Source organism: Tinamus guttatus, unplaced genomic scaffold (genome assembly GCF_059628265.1).
Source record: "Tinamus guttatus ecotype Peru unplaced genomic scaffold, ASM5962826v1 Tinamus_guttatus_pri_ptg001161l, whole genome shotgun sequence".
NCBI lineage: Eukaryota > Metazoa > Chordata > Aves > Tinamiformes > Tinamidae > Tinamus > Tinamus guttatus.
Window position 1 is genome coordinate 47,582 of NW_028289695.1, and position 19,825 is coordinate 67,406.

General features: G+C 66.4%; 1 protein-coding gene across 1 annotated transcript in view; it reads right to left on the reverse strand.

The window, feature by feature from the left end:
- The window catches only part of LOC104564617 (ryanodine receptor 1-like), a gene marked incomplete at its 5' end in the record, with an annotated part of 86,997 nt that overhangs the window by 46,566 nt on the left and 20,606 nt on the right, over positions 1 to 19,825 (reverse strand). Inside the window, 17 exon segments of the mRNA XM_088538766.1 lie at positions 121 to 341; positions 1,618 to 1,787; positions 1,858 to 1,978; positions 2,062 to 2,173; positions 3,169 to 3,355; positions 5,248 to 5,383; positions 6,466 to 6,560; positions 7,410 to 7,542; positions 7,646 to 7,760; positions 10,294 to 10,567; positions 10,637 to 10,795; positions 12,402 to 12,513; positions 12,595 to 12,795; positions 14,502 to 15,318; positions 17,519 to 17,745; positions 17,822 to 17,908; positions 18,761 to 18,926. Coding sequence (XP_088394892.1) covers positions 121 to 341; positions 1,618 to 1,787; positions 1,858 to 1,978; positions 2,062 to 2,173; positions 3,169 to 3,355; positions 5,248 to 5,383; positions 6,466 to 6,560; positions 7,410 to 7,542; positions 7,646 to 7,760; positions 10,294 to 10,567; positions 10,637 to 10,795; positions 12,402 to 12,513; positions 12,595 to 12,795; positions 14,502 to 15,318; positions 17,519 to 17,745; positions 17,822 to 17,908; positions 18,761 to 18,926 — 3,333 coding nt within the window.

The window sequence follows — 19,825 nt, forward strand, 5'->3', positions numbered from 1 at the left end:
ACAGGACGTTGCACGGAGACGGGACGTTGCACGGGAATAGGACATTGCACATGGACAAGGACATTGCACAGGGACAGGACATTGCACAGGGACACGGGGTCCCCCCAGATCCCCGCTCACCGGCACAGCGCCATGAGACACTCCTCGATGACGTCGCGCTGCGCCTTGGTGAGCGAGCGGCCGCGCGACAGGCGGTAGATGGTGTGCAGCATGGAGTCCACCATGATGGCGCGGTGCTCGGTGCCCGCGAAGAGCGGCGCGCACTTGGTGATGAGCGGCAGCACCGCCACGCACAGGTAGCGGTTCAGCGCCAGCGCCATCTCCGTCGTGCTGAACGCGGCCTGAGGGCACCGACCGCCGTCACCGGGGGACGCCGGGGGCCACCTCCGGCCATGGGGACGAAGGGACGTGGCGCCCATGGGGAGGGGACAGCCCGTGTCCACAGGAGCACCGAGGATCAAGGACCCCATGTCCATCCCATGGGATGGGGACAGCGCTCAAGGACCCTGGGTCTATCCCATGGGACAAGGACAGCGCTCAAGAACCCCAGGTCCATCCCATGGGACAGGGACAGCCCGTGTCCAACCCCACAGGAGCACCGAGGATCAAGGACCCAGGTCCATCCCATGGGACAGCCCGTGTCCAAGCCCACAGGAGCACCGAGGCTCAAGGACGAAGAGACATCCCATGGGACAGGGACAGCAATCAAGGACCCCAAGTCCATCCCATGGGACAGCCCGTGTCCAAGCCCACAGGAGCACCAAGGCACAAGGACTCCAGGTCCATCCCATGGGATGGGGACAGTGCTCAAGAACCCCAGGTCCATCCAATGGGACAGGGACAGCCCGTGTCCAACTCCACAGGAGTGCCAAGGCACAAGGACGAAGGGACATCCCATGGGACAGGGACAGCCCGTGTTCAACCCCACAGGAGCACCAAGGCTCAAGGACGAAGGGACATCCCATGGGACAGGGACAGCGCTCAAGGACCCCAGGACCATCCCATGGGACAGGGACAGCCGGTGTCCAACTCCACAGGAGCACCGAGGATCAAGGACCCCAGGTCCATCCCATTGGATGGGGACAGCGCTCAAGAACCCCAGGTCCATCCCATGGGACAAGGACAGCGCTCAAGGACCCCAAGTCCATCCCATGGGACAGGGACAGCCCGTGTCCAACCCCACAGGAGCACCAAGGCTCAAGGACGAAGGGACATCCCATGGGACAACCCATGTCCAACCCCTCAGGAGCATCTGAGGCACAAGGACCCCAGTCTATCCCATGGGACAGGGACAGCGCTCAAGGACCTCGGTCCATCCCATGGGACAGCCCGTGTCCAACCCCACAGGAGCACCGAGGCTCAAGGACCCCAGTCCATCCCATGGGACGAGGACAGCACTCAAGGACCCTGGGTCCATCCCATGGGACGAGGAGAGCCCGTGTCCAACCCCACAGGAGCATCAAGGCTCAAGGACCTCAAGTCCATCCCATGGGAGAACAAGACCACCCATCCCCATCCCGTGTGGAATACCCATCCCGTGTGGAACGCCCATCCCATAGGGAACGCCCATCCCATGGGGAACGTCCCGCAAGGCCAAGGGGACCCCGGCGGGCTCACCGTGTCCAGCGAGGCGGCCGCCCGCATGTCGGGCAGGAATCCCACCTCGAGCACGTGCAGGAGGAAATCCTGCGTCTCGATGCCGTAGACGCGGTCCAGGAAGAGCACCATGGGCGCCTTGTGGTCGGGCACGAAGCTGGCCGACATGCGGGGCTCCACGATGTTCCCGTCTGCGTGCACGGGGCGTCACGGACCCGCCGGGTGTCCCCGCGTCCCCCCGGGGTGTCCCCATGTCCCCACCTTTGCCGAAGGCCGGGATCTGCAGCGGGAGGCTGATGATGCCCACGAGGTCGTCGAGGGGCACCAGGGAGCGCAGGATGGCCCGGATCCGCAGCGCCTCTCCCTTGCCAGCCTGGATGAGCTGGGGACAGAGGGGACATGTGGGGGTCCAATCCGGACCCTGCGCATGTCCCCTCCCGTGCATGTCCCCGTCCGTGTCCCTACGTGCATCTCCGGGGCGCAGCGGCCCAGCAGGTCGATGAGGGCGGCGTAGAAGGACATGATGGCGTTGCCCAGGTGCACGCGGTTCTCCTCGTGCGCCTCCTCGGCGCCAAACCTGCGCGGGGACAGCGGCTCTGGGGACACCGGGCCATGGGGACACCCAGGTTGGGGACACAGGGAGCCCGCAGCACCGGGCTCGGTGCCCGGATGGCAATGGGGACGGGGACATTTGCACTTGCAGGTGTGCACGGAGGTCCTGCTTCCCACAACCCCGTGCAGTGCCCCGTCCCCATGCAATGTCCTGTGTCCGTGCAATGTCCCATCCCTAGGCAATGTCCTGTCCCAGTGCAATGTCCTGTCCCCATGCAACGTCCCGTCTCCATGCAAAGTCCCATCCTTGTGCAATGTCCCATCCCTGTGCAATGTCCTGTCCCGGTGCAATGTTCTTGTCCCCGTGCAACATCCCGTCCCTGTGCAACGTGCCGTCCCCGTGCAATGTCCTTGTCCCCATGCAATGTCCTTGTTCCTGTGCAACGTCCCGTCCCCCTGCAATGTCCTTGTCCCCGTGCAATGTCCCGTCCCCATGCAACATCCCGTCTCCGTGCAATGTCCTTGTCCCCGCGCAACGCCCCGTCCCTGTGCAATGTCCTTGTCCCCATGCAATGTCCCGTCCCCGTGCAAAGTCCTGTCCCTGTGCAATGTCCTTGTCCCCATGCAAAGTCCTTATCCCCGTGCAACATCCTGTCCCCATGCAACATCCCATCCCCGTGCAATGTCCTTGTCCCCATGCAACGCCCTTGTCCCCGTGAAATGTCCCGTCCCTGTGCAATGTCCTTGTCCCCGTGCAACGTCCCGTCCCCATGCAACGTCCCGTCCCCATGCAACGTCCTTGTCCCCGTGCAACGTCCTTGTCCCCGTGCAACGTCCTTTTCCCCATGCAAGGTCCCGTCCCCGTGCAATGGCCCATCCCCGTGCAATGGCCCGTCCCCGTGCAATGTCCCATCCCCGTGCAATGTCCCGTCCCTGTGCAACATCCCATCCCCATGCAATGTCCTGTCCCCATGCAATGTCCTGTCCCCATGCAACGTCCTTGTCCCCGCGCGCACTCACAGCTCCCTCCTCCGGTCCTTCTTGACGGTGGGGCCGTCGCGCGCCGGGTCCTCGGAGATCTTGATGGCGTCCTCGATGGCGGCCAGCAGCCCGCTGCCGCCCTCGCCGCGCAGCGCCGGCCCGAAGCACTCGGGGCGCCGGATGAGCAGCCGCACCACCACGTTGGCGTTCTCCTCCACGCTCTCGCCTGCGGGCGCCGCCGCTCAGCGCCCCAGGGGGGACAGGAGGGGTGCAGGGACCCCAGGGAGCCAAGATGGGGGGCACAGGGACCCTCCCAGGGTGGCAGGATGGGTCCGGATGGGTCCACATGGGTGCAGGGACCCCAGGGAGCCAGGATGGGGGGCACAGGGTGCCCAAGGGTGTCAGAATGGATCCAAATGGGTGCAGGGACCCCAGGGAGCCAGGATGGGAGGCACGGGGTGCCCAAGGGTGGCAGGATGGGTGCAGGGACCCCAGGGAGCCAAGATGGGGGGCACAGGGACCCTCCCAGGGTGGCAGGATGGGTCCGGATGGGTCCAAATGGGTGCAGGGACCCCAGGGAGCCAGGATGGGGGGCACAGGGGGCCCAAGGGTGACGGGATGGATCCAAATGGGTGCAGGGACCCCAGGGAGCCAGGATGGGGGCACAGGGGGCCCAAGGGTGACGGGATGGATCCAAATGGGTGCAGGGACCCCAGGGAGCCAGGATGGGGGGCACAGGGGGCCCAAGGGTGGCAGGATGGGTCCAAATGGGTGCAGGGACCCCAGGGTGGCAGAATGGGGGGCACAGGGTGCCCAAGGGTGTCAGGATGGATCCAAATGGGTGCAGGGACCCCAGGGAGCCAGGATGGGAGCTGGGACCCAGGATAGGGGTGCTGGGACCCCAGGGAGCCAGGATGGGGACACAGGACACCCAAGGGTGTCAGGATGGGTCCAGGTGGGTGCAGGGACCCCAGGGAGCCAGGATGGGGGACACAGGGCACCCAAGGGTGTCCGGACGGGTGCAGGGACCCCAGGGTGAAGGGATGGGGACACAGGACACCCAAGGGTGCCAGGACGGGTGCAGGTATCCCAGGGTGGCAGGTTGGGGGACACAGGGCACCCAAGGGTGTCTGGATGGGTCTGGATGGGTCTAGGTGGGTGCAGGGACCCCAGGGAGCCAGGATGGGGGCACAGGGTGCCCAAGGGTGTCAGGATGGATCCAGATGGGTGCAGGGACCCCAGGGTTAAGGATGGGGGGCACAGGGGACCCAAGGGTGACGGGATGGGAGCAGGGACCCCAGGGAGCCAGGATGGAGGCACAGGGTGCCCAAGGGTGGCAGGATGGGTACAGGTGGGTGCAAGGAGCCCTAGGGAGCCAGGATGGGGCTGGGGGCACAAGGACCCCCCACGGTGTCAGGATGGGTCAGGATGGGTCCAGGTGGGTGCAGGAACCCCAGGGAGACAGGATGGGGGGGCACAGGGTGCCCAAGGGTGTCAGGATGGATCCAAATGGGTGCAGGGACCCCAGGGAGCCAGGATGGGGGTGCTGGGACCCCCCCAAGGGTGGCAGGATGGGGACACAGGGCACCCAAGGGTGCCAGGACGGGTGCAGGGACCCCAGGGTGGCAGGTTGGGGACACAGGGCACCCAAGGGTGTCAGGACGGGTGCAGGGATCCCAGGGAGCCAGGATGGGGACACAGGGCACCCAAAGGTGTCCGGACGGGTGCAGGGACCCCAGGGAGCCAGGATGGGGGGCACAGGGTGCCCAAGGGAGCCAGGATGCGTCTGGATGGGTCCAGGTGGGTGCAGGGACCCCAGGGCGGCAGGATGGGGACACAGGACACCCAAGGGTGCCAGGACGGGTGCAGGGACCCCAGGATGGGGCTGGGGGGCACCAGGACCCCCCCCAAGGGTGTCAGGATGGGCCCAGGTGGGTGCTGGGACCCCAGGGAGCCAGGATGGGGGGCACAGGGGGCCCAAGGGTGTCAGGATGGATCCAAATGGGTGCAGGGACCCCAGGGAGCCAGGATGGGGGTGCTGGGACCCCCCCAAGGGTGGCAGGATGGGGACACAGGACACCCAAGGGTGCCCGGCCGGGTGCAGGGCCCCTCGCCCACCGTTGACGAAGACGGCGAAGCGGAGGAAGTCGAGGTAGCGCTCGCCCCCGCACGGGTTCCAGCCGATGTCGGGGTAGCCCTTGGAGAGCAGCATGGGGCAGCTCTGCAGCCCGCAGCTCGCCAGGTAGGTGACAACCTGCGGGGACGGGGACAGCGCTGGCACCGGCGCGGGGACCTCGGGCCATCCCCGCTGTCCCCTCGGGCCATCCCCGCTGTCCCTTCGTGCCATCCCCACTGTCCCTGCTGTTCCCGCTATCTCCTCGTGCTCTCCCTGCTGTCCCCCCTGTCCCCGCTGTCCCCTCGCACTGTCCCCGCTGTCCCCTTGTGCTCTCCCTGCTGTCCCGCTGTCCCCACTATCCCCTTGCACTGTCCCCGCTGTCCCCTCACACTGTCCCAACTGTCCCCTCGCACTGTCCCCGCTATCCCCTCTGTCCCCACTGTCCCCTTGCACTGTCCCTACTGTCCCCACTGTCCCCTCGTGCCATCCCCACTGTCCCCTTGCGCCGTCCCCGTCCCCGTTGTCCCCTTGTGCTGTCCCCTCGTGCTGTCCCTGCTGTCCCCTTGAGCCGTCCCCACTGTCCCCTCGCTCTGTCCTCACTGTCCCCACTATCCCTGCTGTCCCCTCGTGCTGTCCCCACTGTCCCCTCATGCTGTCCCCTCGTGCTGTCCCCGCTATCCCCTCGCACTGTCCCCGCTGTCCCCTCATGCCGTCCCCGCTGTCCCCACTGTCCCCTCGTGCTGTCCCCGCTGCCCCCTCGCGCTGTCCCCGCTGTCCCCTCGCACTGTCCCCCCTGTCCCTGCTGTCCCCTCATGCTGTCCCCGCTGTCCTTGCTGTCCCCTTGCACCGTCCCCGCTGTCCCCTCATGCCGTCCCCGCTGTCCCCACTGTCCCCGCTGTCCCCTCGCACTGTCCCCCCTGTCCCCGCTGTCCCCTCGCACCTTCCCCGCTGTCCCCTCATGCCGTCCCCGCTGTCCCCTCGCTCTGTCCCCACTGTCCCCGCTGTCCCCTCATGCTCTCCCCGCTGTCCCTGCTGTCCCCTCACTCTGTCCCCGCTGTTCCCACTGTCCCCTCATGCTGTCCCCGCTGTCCTTGCTGTCCCCTTGCACCGTCCCCACTGTCCCCTCATGCCGTTCCTGCTGTCCCCTCACGCTGTCCCCGCTGTCCCCTTGCACCGTCCCCACTGTCCCCTCGCGCTGTCCCCGCTGTCCCCGCTGTCACCTTCTCCAGGTCCTGCTCCTTGAGCGCCAGGGCCAGCTCGTTGTTGTCGATGACGGAGGCGGCCGCCACGTCCAGGGGGGTCGAGCCCCTCATGCCTGCGGGGACCCGGTCAGGGGGACACGGGAAGGGGCAGCGCTTGGGGACACCGCGGTGCTGGGCTGGGGACGGGAGCCTGCGGGGACCACGGGGACAAGGGGACACCAAGGGGACCAGATGGGGACAGGGGGACACGGGGTCCTCAGGGCACCAAGCTTGGGACAAGGGGACCTTAAAGGGGTAGCCTGGGGACACCAAGGGGGCAGGCTGGGGACAGGGGGACACCGCGGTGCTGGGCTGGGGACGGGAGCCTGCAGGGACCATGGGGACAAGGGGACAGCAAGGGGCCAAGATGGGGACAGCAGGACATGGGGTCCTCAGGGCACCACGCTGGGGCACCAAGGGACCAGGCTGGGGACAGGGGGACACGGGGTCCTCAGGGCACCAGGGTGGGGACAAGGGGACACCAAGGGGCCAGGCTGGGGACAGGGGGCACAGGGTCCTCAGGGCACCAGGCTGGGGACAGGGGGACACCAAGGGGACAGGCTGGAGACAGCAGGACACAGGGTCCTCAGGACACCAGGCTGGGGACAAGGGGACCCTAGGGGACCAGGCTGGGGACACCAAGGGGCCAGGCTGGGGACAGAGGGCACAGGGTCCTCAGGGCACCATGCTGGGGACAGGGGGACACCAAGGGGCCAGGCTGGGGACAAGGGGACACTAAGGGGGCAGGCTGGGGACAGCAGGACACCAGGCTGGGGACAGGGGGAGCCCATGGGGACACGAGAGGGAAGGTGGCAGAGCACAGAGGGTCGATGCTCCCAATGGGCAGAAGGGACCGGGCTCGGGGACACGCTGGGGACAGCTCGGGGACACATTGGGGACACTTTGGGGACAAGCGGCGTCACCGAGGCCGATGCTGCTGTTCTCCAGCAGGTAGCCCAGGTGGTCGAACATGGAGCGCTGGTTCTGGCGGCTGATGCGGCAGAAGTAGCAGAGGAAGCGGCAGCAGTTGGTGACCATCTTGGGGAAGCGGATCTCCTGCGGGGACACCGGCGCCATCCGGCCCTGGGGACAGCAAGGGGACACATTAAGAGGCGCCGGGGACACCGGGGGGTGGCCTTGGGGACAATGCGACGCTCACCTTGGACTCGCCGCCGCCCAGCACGCTGACCATGACCTGCATGACGGTCTCGTGCATGCCCAGCGCCCGCATGAGGTTGGGGTGCTGGTAGAAGACCTTGTTGTTCATGATGTTCCTGCAGGGGACACGAGGGTCACGGCCGCGGGGACAGCGGGGGGCGGGTGAGGGCACCTTGGGGACGTGGGATGTGGGGGGCGGGAGGACATTGAGGGGGGATATGGGGCACCCAGGGGTGTGGGGGGGTGCAGGGTGCCCGGTGGGGGATGCAGGAGGACCAGGAGCGATGCAGGAGGCCCAGGGAAGGATGGAGGAGACCCAGAGAAGGATGCAGGAGGCCTGAGCGGGATGCAGGAGGTCCAGGAGGGATGCAGGAGACCCAGGAAGGATGCAGGAGGCCCAGGAGGGATGCAGGAGGCCCAGGGAAGGATGCAGGAGGCCCATGGATGTGCAGGATTCTCAGGGAGGATGCAGAACGACTAGAAGGGATGTAGGAAGCCCAGGAAGGATGTAGAATGCCCAGGATGGATGGAGGAGGCCCATAGGGGATGCAGGAGGCCCATAGGGGATGCAGGAGGACCAGGAGGGATGCAGGAGGACCAGGAGGGATGGAGGAGGCCCATAGGGGATGCAGGAGGCCCAGGAAGGATGCAGGAGGCTCGTGGGGGATGCAGGAGGCCCAGGAAGGATGCAGGAGGCTCGTGGGGGATGCAGGAGGCCCAGGAAGGATGCAGGAACCCGGGAAGGATGCAGGAGGCCTGTAGGGATGCAGGAGGCTCGTGCGGGATGCAGGAGGCTTGTGTGGGATGCAGGAGGCCCAGGGAAGGATGCAGGAGGCCCAGGGAAGGATGCAGGAGGCCCAGGGAGGGATGCAGGAGGCCCAGGGAGAACACAGGATGCCCAGGAGTGATGCAGGAGGCCCAGGAAGGATGCAGGAGGCCCAGGAGGGATGCAGGAGGCCCAGGAGGGATGCAAGAGGCCCAGGGAAGGATGCAGGAGGCCCATAGGGGATGCAGGAGGCCCGTAGAGGATGCAGGAGGCCCGTAGAGGATGCAGGAGGCCCAGGGAAGGAGGGAGGAGGCCCAGGAAAGGATGCAGGAGGCCCATGGATGTGCAGGATTCTCAGGGAGGATGCAGAACAACTAGAAGGGATGTAGGAAGCCCAGGAAGGATGCAGAATGCCCAGGATGGATGGAGGAGGCCCATAGGGGATGCAGGAGGCCCATAGGGGATGCAGGAGGCCCATAAGGGATGCAGGAGGCCCATAAGGGATGCAGGAGGCCCAGGGAAGGATGCAGGAGACCCAGAGAAGGATGCAGGAGGCCCATAGGGGATGCAGGAGGCCTAAGGGGGATGCAGGAGGCCCATAAGGGATGCAGGAGGCCCAGGGAAGGATGGAGGAGGCCCAGGGAAGGATGCAGGAGGCCCATAGGGGATGCAGGAGGCCTAAGGGGGATGCAGGAGGCCCATAGGGGATGCAGGAGGCCCATAGGGGATGCAGGAGGCCCAGGGAAGGATGCAGGAGGCCCAGGGAAGGATGCAGGAGGCCCATGGATGTGCAGGATTCTCAGGGAGGATGCAGAACGACTAGAAGGGATGTAGGAAGCCCAGGAAGGATGTAGAATGCCCAGGATGGATGGAGGAGGCCCATAGGGGATGCAGGAGGCCTGTAGGGATGGCAGGAGGCCCAGGGAAGGATGGAGGAGGCCCAGAGAAGGATGGAGGAGGCCCATAGGGGATGCAGGAGGCCCATAGGGGTTGCAGGAGGACCAGGAGGGATGCAGGAGGCCCAGGAAGGATGCAGGAGGCCCATAGGGGACGCAGGAGGCCCATAGGGGATGCAGGAGGCCCAGGGAAGGATGCAGGAGGCCCATGGATGTGCAGGATTCTCAGGGAGGATGCAGAACGACTAGAAGGGATGTAGGAAGCCCAGGAAGGATGTAGAATGCCCAGGATGGATGGAGGAGGCCCATAGGGGATGCAGGAGGCCCAGGAGGGATGCGGGAGGCCCAGGAGGGATGCAGGAGGCTCGTGGGGGATGCAGGAGGCCCAGGAAGGATGCAGGAGGCCCAGGGAGGGATGCAGGAGGCCCAGGGGGAACACAGGATGCCCAGGAGCGATGCAGGAGGCCCAGGAGGGATGCAGGAGGCCCAGGAGGGATGCAGGAGGCCCAGGAGGGATGCAAGAGGCCCAGGGAAGGATGCAGGAGGCCCATAGGGGATGCAGGAGGCCTGTAGGGATGCAGGAAGCCCAGGGAAGGATGCAGGAGGCCCGTAGGGATGCAGGAGGCCCAGGGAAGGAGGGAGGAGGCCCAGGGAAGGAGGGAGGAGGCCCATAGGGGATGCAGGAGGCCTGTAGGGATGCAGGAAGTCCAGGGAAGGATGCAGGAGGCCCAGGCAAGGACGCAGGAGGCCCAGGGAAGGATGCAGGAGGCCCATAGGGGATGCAGGAGGCCCAGGAGGGATGCAGGAGGTCAGGGAAGGACGCAGGAGGCCCAGGGAAGGACGCAGGAGGCCCATAGGGAATGCAGGAGGCCCAGGGAAGGATGGAGGAGGCCCAGGAGGGATTCAGGAGGCCCTGGAGGGATGCGGGAGGCCCAGGGAAGGACGCAGGAGGCCCAGGGCTGCCCCGGGACAGGGGGCCCCGCGCACCCGATGCTCTGGATCATGAGGTTCTCCTCCTCGGGGCCCATCTGCACGATGAGCAGCGAGCGGATCTGGCCGAGGCACTCGAGGAGGCTCATGGTGTCCTCGACGGACACGGCGCTGATGGTGTAGGCCTTGGGCAGCGCGCGCACCAGCTCGCCCAGCCCGTCGTACTGCCGGTGCAGCAGGTTGAACATGGCCCGCACCAGCTCGGGGCTCTCGATGAAGGCCTCCTGCGCCCAGTGCACCATGGTCTGCGAGATGAGCTCCTGCAGCGAGCCTGGGGACACCGCGGGCTCAGCCACCACCGTGGGGACACACCGGTGTCCCCATGGGCCCCATCACGCACTGGGCACCGGGGGCTCCTCGGGCGCTGCCTCCTTCTCCTCTTCCTCCTCGGCGGCCGCTTTCTTGCGGCGCCCGACCACCTTCTGCACCAGCCCCAGGAGCCGCTGCCGCAGGGACGTGTCTTCCTCCTGCTCCTCCTCCTCGCTGGCCAGCTCGATGCCTGCGGAATGGCGGGAAGGGGTCACCGGGGCCCTGTGCCCAGCAGGAGACAAGTCCCCATGGAATGAGGTGGCCCTTGTCCCCATGGATGGAGAAGGGCCCTTGTCCCCATGGAATGAGGTAGCCCTTGTCCCCATGGACGGAGAGGTCCCCTTGTCCCCATGGGGTGGAGATACCCCTTGTCCCCATATGATGGAGAAGTCCCCTTGTCCCCATTGGGTGGGGACACCCCCTTAGCTCTACAGGATGGAGAGGTCCCCTTGTCCCCATTGGGTGGAGACACCGCCTTGTCCCCACGGATGGAGAGGTCCCCTTGTCCCCATTGGGTGGTGACACCCCCTTGGCCTCATATGATGGAGAAGTCCCCTTGTCCCCACAGGATGGAGACACCCCCTTGGCCTCCTATGATGGAGAAGTCCCCTTGTCCCCATTGGGTGGGGACATCCCCTTGGCCCCACGGATGGAGAGGTCCCCTTGTCCCCATTGGGTGGAGACACCTCCTTGGCCCTACAGGATGGAGAAGTCCCCTTGTCCCCATTGGGTGGAGACACCCCTTGGCCCCATGGGATGGAGAAGTCCCCTTGTCCCCACAGGATGGAGACACTCCCTTGTCCCCATTGGGTAGGGACATCCCCTTGGCCTCCTATGATGGAGAAGTCCCCTTGTCCCCATTGGGTGGTGACACCCCCTTGGCCCCACAGGATGGAGAAGTCCCCTTGTCCCCATTGGGTGGGGACACCCCCTTGTCCCCACAGGATGGAGAAGTCCTCTTGTCCCCATAGGATGGAGATCCTCATCCCCAGAAGGTCCCAAGCCTCCAGGGTGGCCTTCCCACCACCTTGGCCCTGTTGGGACCCCAGGGCGTCCCCACACGGGGTCCTCAGTGCCCAAGGGGACAGCCACAGTGCCAGGCGCCCCCCACTGGAGTGTCCCCAGGGTGTCCCCAGGGTGTCCCCATACAGGGCCCTCAGTGCCCAAAGGGGCAGCCGCGGTGCCAAGCGGCGTCCCCGGGGTGTCCCCAGGGTGTCCCCAGAGCATCCCCAGAGTGTCCCCAGGGTGTCCCTGAAGTGTTCCTAGTGTGTCCCCAGGGTGTCCCCAGGGTGTCCCCAGGGTGTCCGCAGAGCATCCTCAGGATGTCCCCAGTGTGTCCCCAGGGCATCCCCAGGGTGTCCCCAGGGTGTCCCCAGAGCATCCCCAGGGTGTCCCCAGGATGTCCCGGAGTGTCCCCAGTGTGTCCCCAGGGTGTCCCTGGCGTGTCCCCAGAGCATCCCCAGGGCGTTCCCAGGGTGTCCCCAGAGCATCCCCAGGATGTCCCGGAGTGTCCCCAGGGTGTCCCCGGAGTGTCCCCAGGGCATCCCCAGGGCGTTCCCAGGGTGTCCCCAGAGCATCCCCAGGGTGTCCCCGGAGTGTCCCCAGGGCGTCCCCAGGGTGTCTCTGGCATGTCCCTGGAGCATCCCCAGGGTGTCCCCAGGATGTCCCGGAGTGTCCCCAGGGTGTCCTGGGGTGTCCCCAGGGTGTCCCCAGAGCATCCCCAGGGTGTCCCCAGGGTGTCCCCAGGGTGTCCCCAGGGTGTCCTCAGGGTGTCCCCAGAGTGTCCCCGTGCTCACCGCAATGCGCCAGCAGGTCATTATGGAAATCCAGCAGCTCGTCACGGATGTCCTCGGGCACGGGACACTCCTCCTCGTCCGCCCCCGCCTTGTACTGCAGCAACATGTTGATCTGGGGACACCAGGGGGACACACGCGGGGTCAAGGACACGGCCACCACCTCGTGTCCCCCCCTTGTCACCGTCACCGTCACCTGCTCCTGCGGGGGCGAGCGGAACTCGCGCGTGCGCCGCGCCGTCTCGGCCGCCGACATGGTGAGCGCCCGCATGAGCTGCCCGTAGCGGCGCCGCTGGTCGCGCTGCAGCCGCTCCACGTGCCGCTCCGAGAAGGCCACGATGGCCTCGACGCGGTGCTGCAGCTCCTGGTCGCAGAAGAACTCCAGGAGGTTGCACATCTGCGGGGACACGTTGGGGACGTCGGGGATGGGACGGCGCCACTGGGTGCACCGGGATGGGATGGCGCCATGGGGTGTCCCTGGGATGGGACGGGTGGATGTGGATGGGAGCAGGGACACGAGGGGACACAGGATGGCACTGGGGGACCGTGGGGTCCCCAGGGATGGGACAGGATGAGTGGACACGGATGGGATTGGGGACATGGGCACAGGGGTTGGCACTGGTCCCAGGGATGGGACGGCACCATGGGGTGCCCTGGGATGGGACAGGGTGATGAGGGTGGGAACAGGGACACGAGGGCATGTGAGGGAACACAGGATGGCACTAGGGGACCGTGGGGTCCCCAAGGACGGGACAGGATGAGTGGACACAGATGGGATTGGGGACATGGGCACAGGGGCTGGCACTGGTCCCAGGGATGGGACGGCACCATGGGGTGCCCTGGGATGGGATGGGTGGATGTGGATGGGAGCAGGGACACGAGGGGACGTGAAGGGACACAGGATGGCACTGGGGGACCACGGGAGGACCGCAGGGGACTGTGGGGTCCCCAGGGATGGGACAGGATGAGTGGACACGGATGGGACTGGGGACATGGGCACAGGGGCCGGGATTGGCCCCGGGAATGGGATGGCACCATGGGGTGCCCCAGGATGGGACAGGGGGATAAGGATGGGAGCAGGGACACAGGATGGCACTGGGTGGGCAGGGGGACCCTGGGGTCCCCAGGGATGGGACAGGACGAGTGGACACGGATGGCACTGGGGACATGGGCACAGGGGCCGGGACTGGCTTGGGGATGGGACGGCACCATGGGGTGCCCCGGGATGGGACAGGGTGATGAGGGTGGGAACAGGGACATGAGGGCATGTGAGGGGACACAGGATGGCACTAGGGGACCGTGGGGTCCCCAAGGACAGGACAGGACGAGTGGACACGGATGGGACTGGGGACACGGGCACAGGGGCTGGCACTGGTCCCAGGGATGGGACGGCACCATGGGATGCCCCAGGATGGGAGCAGGAACACAAGGATGGGAGCAGGGACATGAGGGGACACAGGGTGGCACTAAGGGACCACAGGGGACTGTCAGGTCCCCAAGGACGGGACAGGACGAGGGGACAAGGATGGGACTGGGGACATGGGCACAGGGGACGGGACTGGCTTGGGGATGGGACAGCACCATGGGATGTCCCAGGATGGGATGGGTGATGAGGACGGGAGCAGGGACATGAGGGGACACAGGATGGCACAGGGTGGCCAGGGGGACCCCCAGGGATGGGACAGGATGAGTGGACAAGGATGGGATTGGGGACATGGGCACAGGGGCCGGGATTGGCCCTGGGGATGGGACGGCACCATGGGGTGCACCGGGATGGGACAGGGGGATGAGGAAGGGAGCAGGGACACGAGGGGACACAGGATGGCACTGGGTGGCCAGGGGGACCACAGGGGACTCTGGGGTCCTCAGGGATGGGACAGGATGAGCGGACATGGATGGCACTGGGGACACGGGCACAGGGGCCAGGACTGGCCCTAGGGATGGGGTGGCACCATGGGGTGCCCCGGGATGGGAGCAGGGACACGAGGGGACACAGGATGGCACTAGGGGACCGTGGGGTCCCCAGGGATGGGACAGGACGAGTGAACACGGATGGGCCTGGGGCCACGGGCACAGGAGAGGGGACGGTCCCCAAACGGTCACCTGCAGCTTGACCGACTCGGGCAGCTTCATCTGCAGCAGCCCTTCCTCCAGCGCCTCCTCCTCCTCCTCCTCCTCCTCCTCCTCGGCCTCCATCTCCCCGGCCTCGATGGCCTTCCTCCGCGCCTCCTCCTCCTCCTCCTCCTCCTCGTCGCGCGGCGCGGCGGGCCGCGGGGCGAAGCCGCGGGGCTCGATCATGCGCAGGACGCGGCGCACGTCGCGGCCGCCCAGCGCGCCCACGGCGAGCAGCGCCGACACCAGCTTGAGCACGGGCACGAGCTGGAACTCCACGCTGCCGCCCACGGGGTCGCGGGCGTGCGGGCCGCCCCCGGCCACCGCCTCGGCCAGCATGCGGATGGCGCGGGCGCCCAGCGCGCCCAGCGGCACGCCGGGGCTCAGCGTGGCGCGCGTGGCGCCCACCGTCACAAAACACGGCTCGGCGAAATGCGGCCGCGGGCGCAAACACGCACTAGGTCCCACGCCGGGCGGCCCGGGCGCGCGCGAGCCCGCGGGGAACAACGTGATGCCCTTGGTGGCCTCGGTCATGGGCACGATGAACTCGGCGCTCATGGAGGCGCGCGCCCGCTGCGCCGCGTCCAGGTGCATGGCCAGCAGCAGGTCGTAGTAGCCGGCCCGCAGCGGGCCCGGCAGCTCGGCGCTCTCGATGGCGAACAGGAGCTGCGCCTGGTCCACGTGGCTGCACAGCGCGTGCGCCACGCGGTTGTTGCCCAGCGCGCACACGGCGCAGTAGAGCTTGAGCGAGTGCGAGTGGAAGCGGAGCAGGTCCAGCTGCTCCGACAGCTCCATGATGTCGATGCATCTGAGGGAGAGGAGTGTGGGCAGGACGCCTGGGCCCCGCGGGGGGACAGGGGCTGTGCAATGGGGACACGGTGGGACAAGGGGACAGGGTGGGACTGTGCAATGGGGATGAGGTGGGACAAGGGGCAATGGAGACGGGGTGGGACAAGGGGCTGTGCAATGGGGACAGGGACAAGGGGCAATGGGGACAGGTGGGACAAGGGGCAATGGGAACAGGGACAAGGGGCTGTGCAATGGGGACAGGGTGGGACAAGGGGACAGGGTGGGACAAGGGGCTTTGCAGTGGGGACAAGGTGGGACAAGGGGCTGTGCAATGGGGATGGGGTGGGACAAGGGGCAATGGGGACAGGAGGGACAAGGGCCTGTGGAATGGGGACAGGGTTGGACAAGGGGACAGGGTGGGACAAGGGGCTGTGCAATGGGGACAGGGTGGGACAAGGGACAATGGGGACAGAGGGGGACAAGGGGCTGTGCAATGGGGACAGGTGGGACAAGGGGCAATGGGGACAGGGTGGGACAAGGGGATGGGTGGGACAAGAGCTTGAGCGAGTGCGAGTGGAAGCGGAGCAGGTCCAGCTGCTCCGACAGCTCCATGATGTCGATGCATCTGTGGGAGGGGGGAGTGGGCAGGACGCCTGGGCCCCGCAGGGGAAGAGGGGGGACAAGGGGCTGTGCAATGGGGACAGGTGGGACAAGGGGCAATGGGGACGGTGGAATGTGCAGTGGGGATGGGGTGGGACAAGGGGACAAGGTGGGACAAGGGGTTGTGCAATGGGGATGGGGACAAGGGGCTGTGCAGTGGGGACGGGGTGGGACAGGGGGACAGGGTGGGACTGTGCAATGGGGATGAGGTGGGACAAGGGGCAATGGGGACAGGGTAAGACAAGGGGCTGTGCAATGGGAACAGGGACAAGGGGCAATGGGGACAGAGCGGGACAAGGGGCTGTGCAATGGGGACAGGTGGGACAAGGGGCAATGGAGACGGGGCAGGACAAGGGGCTGTGCAATGGGAACAAGTGGGACAAGGGGCAATGGGGACAGGGTAAGACAAGGGGCTGTGCAATGGGGACAGGTGGGACAAGGGGCAATGGGGACGGTGGGATGTGCAGTGGGGATGGGGTGGGACAAGGGGACAAGGTGGGACAAGGGGTTGTGCAATGGGGATGGGGACAAGGGGCTGTGCAGTGGGGACGGGGTGGGACAAGGGGCAATGGGGACGGTGGGATGTGCAGTGGGGATGGGGTGGGACAAGGGGACAAGGAGTTGTGCAATGGGGACAGGTGGGACAAGAGGCAATGGGGACAGGAGGGACAAGGGGCTGTGCAATGGGGACAGGGACAAGGGGACAGGGTGGGACAAGGGGCTGTGCAATGGGGACAAGGTGGGACAAGGGGATGGGGTGGGACAAGGGGCTGTGCAATGGGGACAGGGACAAGGGGACAGGGTGGGACAAGGGGCTGTGGGCACGGGTGGGACAAGGGGCTGTGCAATGGGGACAGGTAGGACAAGGGGCTGTGCAATGGGGACGGGGACAAGGGGTTGTGCAATGGGGACAAAGTGGGACAAGGGGCTGTGCAATAGGGACAGAGGGGGACAAGGGGCTGTGCAATGGGGACAAGGTGGGACAAGGGGCTGTGCAATGGGGACGGGGACAAGGGGTTGTGCAATGGGGACAAAGTGGGACAAGGGGCTGTGCAATAGGGACAGAGGGGGACAAGGGGCTGTGCAATAGGGACAGGTGGGACAATGGGCAATGGGGACAGGGGGGACAAGGAGCAATAGGGACAGAGGGGGACAAGGGGCTGTGCAATGGGGACAAAGTGGGACAAGGGACTGTGCAATGGGGCACAGGTGGGACAAGGGGCTGTGCAATGGGGACGAGGTGGGACAAGGTGCAATGGGGACAAAGTGGGACAAGGGACTGTGCAATGGGGATGGGGTGGGACAAGGGGCAATGGGGATGGGTGGGACAAGGGGCTGTGCAATGGGGACAGGTAGGGACAAAGGGACGGGGTGGGACAAGGGACTGTGCAATGGGGCACAGGTGGGACAAGGACAGCCGAGGAGCTTCCAGCTCACGCAGGGCAATCGGGGCCCACAAGGACAGCACAAGACACCCAGTCCCAACGGTGGCATCCCCAGGGCTGCAGGCAGGACACTGATGTCCCCAACAAGGCCAGGACCAAGGCCGCCCCCGGTACCTGTTCTCCTCGGGGATGTGCAGGGCCATCATGACGAGCGGCTCGGCGCACTCCACGGCCCAGCCCAGGCGCTCGCTGACCCGGGCCATGTCCACGGCCAGGAACTCGTTGGGCATCCGGCTCCAGGTGACGGGCGTCAGGAGCTGGATGAGGAGCCGCGGGGGACACTGCGGCTCCGGGTTCCTGCGCTCGCTGTGGAACATCGCGGCCGAGATGGGCATGATGTTCTATGGGGAGAAGGGAGCGGGGTGAGACCGAGGGGCCCAGGCGTCCGGGGGGACCGCGGCCGCCCCGCGCGCCCACCTTGAGCTTGCCCAGCTCGAACTGCACCACGTTCTGGCTCGTGGGGAGGACGAAGACGGCCGGGAAGAGCTTGGTGTTGGGTTCCACCTGGGGGGACGGAGGTGGCACCGTGGGGACAATGGGGACAATGGGGGCAATGGGGACAATGGAGAATGGGGACAATGGGGACAATGGGGACAGTGGGGACAATGGGGAATGGGGGCAGTGGGAGACAGGGCACACCAGGGGATGGGGACGACGGGGGACATGGACAACAGGAGATGGGGACAAGGGACAACGTGGGACGGGGACAACAGGGGATGAGGGACAATGGGGAATGGGGACAATGGGGGACGGGGGACAAGAGGGATGGGCACAACGGGGGACGGGGACAAGGGACCCCCCCGGAGGGGACGGGGGACAACGTGGGACGGGGGACAATGGAGAATGGGGACAATGGGGAATGGGGGACAAGAGGGATGGGGACAATGGGGGACAGGGACAACGGGGGACAGGGACAACGGGGGATGGGGACAAGGGACCCCCCGGAGGGGACGGGGGATAACGTGGGACGGGGACAACAGGGGACGGGGGACAATGAGGGATGGGGGACAAAGAGGGACAGGGACAACGGGGAATGGGGACAACGGGGGACAGGGACAACAGGGGATGGGGACAAGGGACCCCCCGGAGGGGACGGGGGACAACGTGGGATGGGGACAACGGGGAACGATGAGGGATGGGGGACCATGAGGGACGGGGACAACGGGCGACGGGGAAAATGGGGGATGGGGACAAAGGACCCCCTGGAGGGGAGGGAGGACAACGTGGGACGGGGACAACGGGGGACAATGAGGGACGGGGACAACAGGGGACAGAGGAAAATGGGGGATGGGGACAATGGGGGATGGGGACAACGGGGAACCGGGCCAAGGGCCCCCCGGAGGGCACAGGGCCCACCTGGAAGAAGGTGTTGATCTCGTTGCCGTTGGCCGTGAAGGTCATGAGGCCGGTGGCCAGGTCCACGAGGCAGCCGATGACCAGGTCGCTGTGGCTCACGCGCGCCTGCTGCGTGTTGCTGGCGAACTCGCCGCCCCACACCATGTAGCAGTTGCTGCGCTTGATGCTGGGGGACAGGGAGGGTGACAGGAGCCCGAGGAGCCCCGTGGGGACACCGGGGACACCATGGGGACGTGTGGGGACACCTGGGGACCCCATAGGGACATGTGTGGGGACACCTGGGCATCCCATGGGGATGTGTGTGGGGACCCCATGGGGACAAGTGTGGGGACACCTGGGGACCCCATGGGGACAGGTGCCTCCATGGCCTGGGGACACCATAGGGACATGTGTGGGGACACCTGGGGACCCCATAGGGACATGTGTGGGGACACCTGGGCATCCCATGGGGATGTGTGTGGGGACACCTGGGGACCCCATAGGGACGTGTGGTTAGACACCTGGGGACCCCATGGGGACAGGTGCCTCCATGGCCTGGGGACACCATAGGGACATGTGTGGGGACACCTGGGGACCCCATAGGGACATGTGTGGGGACGCCTGGGCATCCCATGGGGATGTGTGTGGGGACACCTGGGGACCCCATGGGGACAGGTGACTCCAGGGCCTGGGGACACCATAGGGACATGTGTGGGGACACCTGGGGACCCCATAGGGACATGTGTGGGAACACCTGGGGACCCCATGGGGATGTGTGTGGGGACACCATAGGGACGTGTGGGGACACCTGGGGACCCCATATGGATGTGTGTGGGGACCCCATGAGGACGTGCAGCACCACAGCCTGGGGACCCCATGGGGACATGTAGGGACACCTGGGGACCCCATAGGGACAGGTGCCTCCAGGACCTGGGGACACCATAGGGATGTCTGTGGGGACCCCATGGGGACATGCAGCACCACAGCCTGGGGAACCCCATGGGGACGTATGTGGGGACACCTGGGAACCCCATGGGGACGTGTGTGGGGACCCCATGGGGACATGCAGCACCCCAGCCTGGGGAC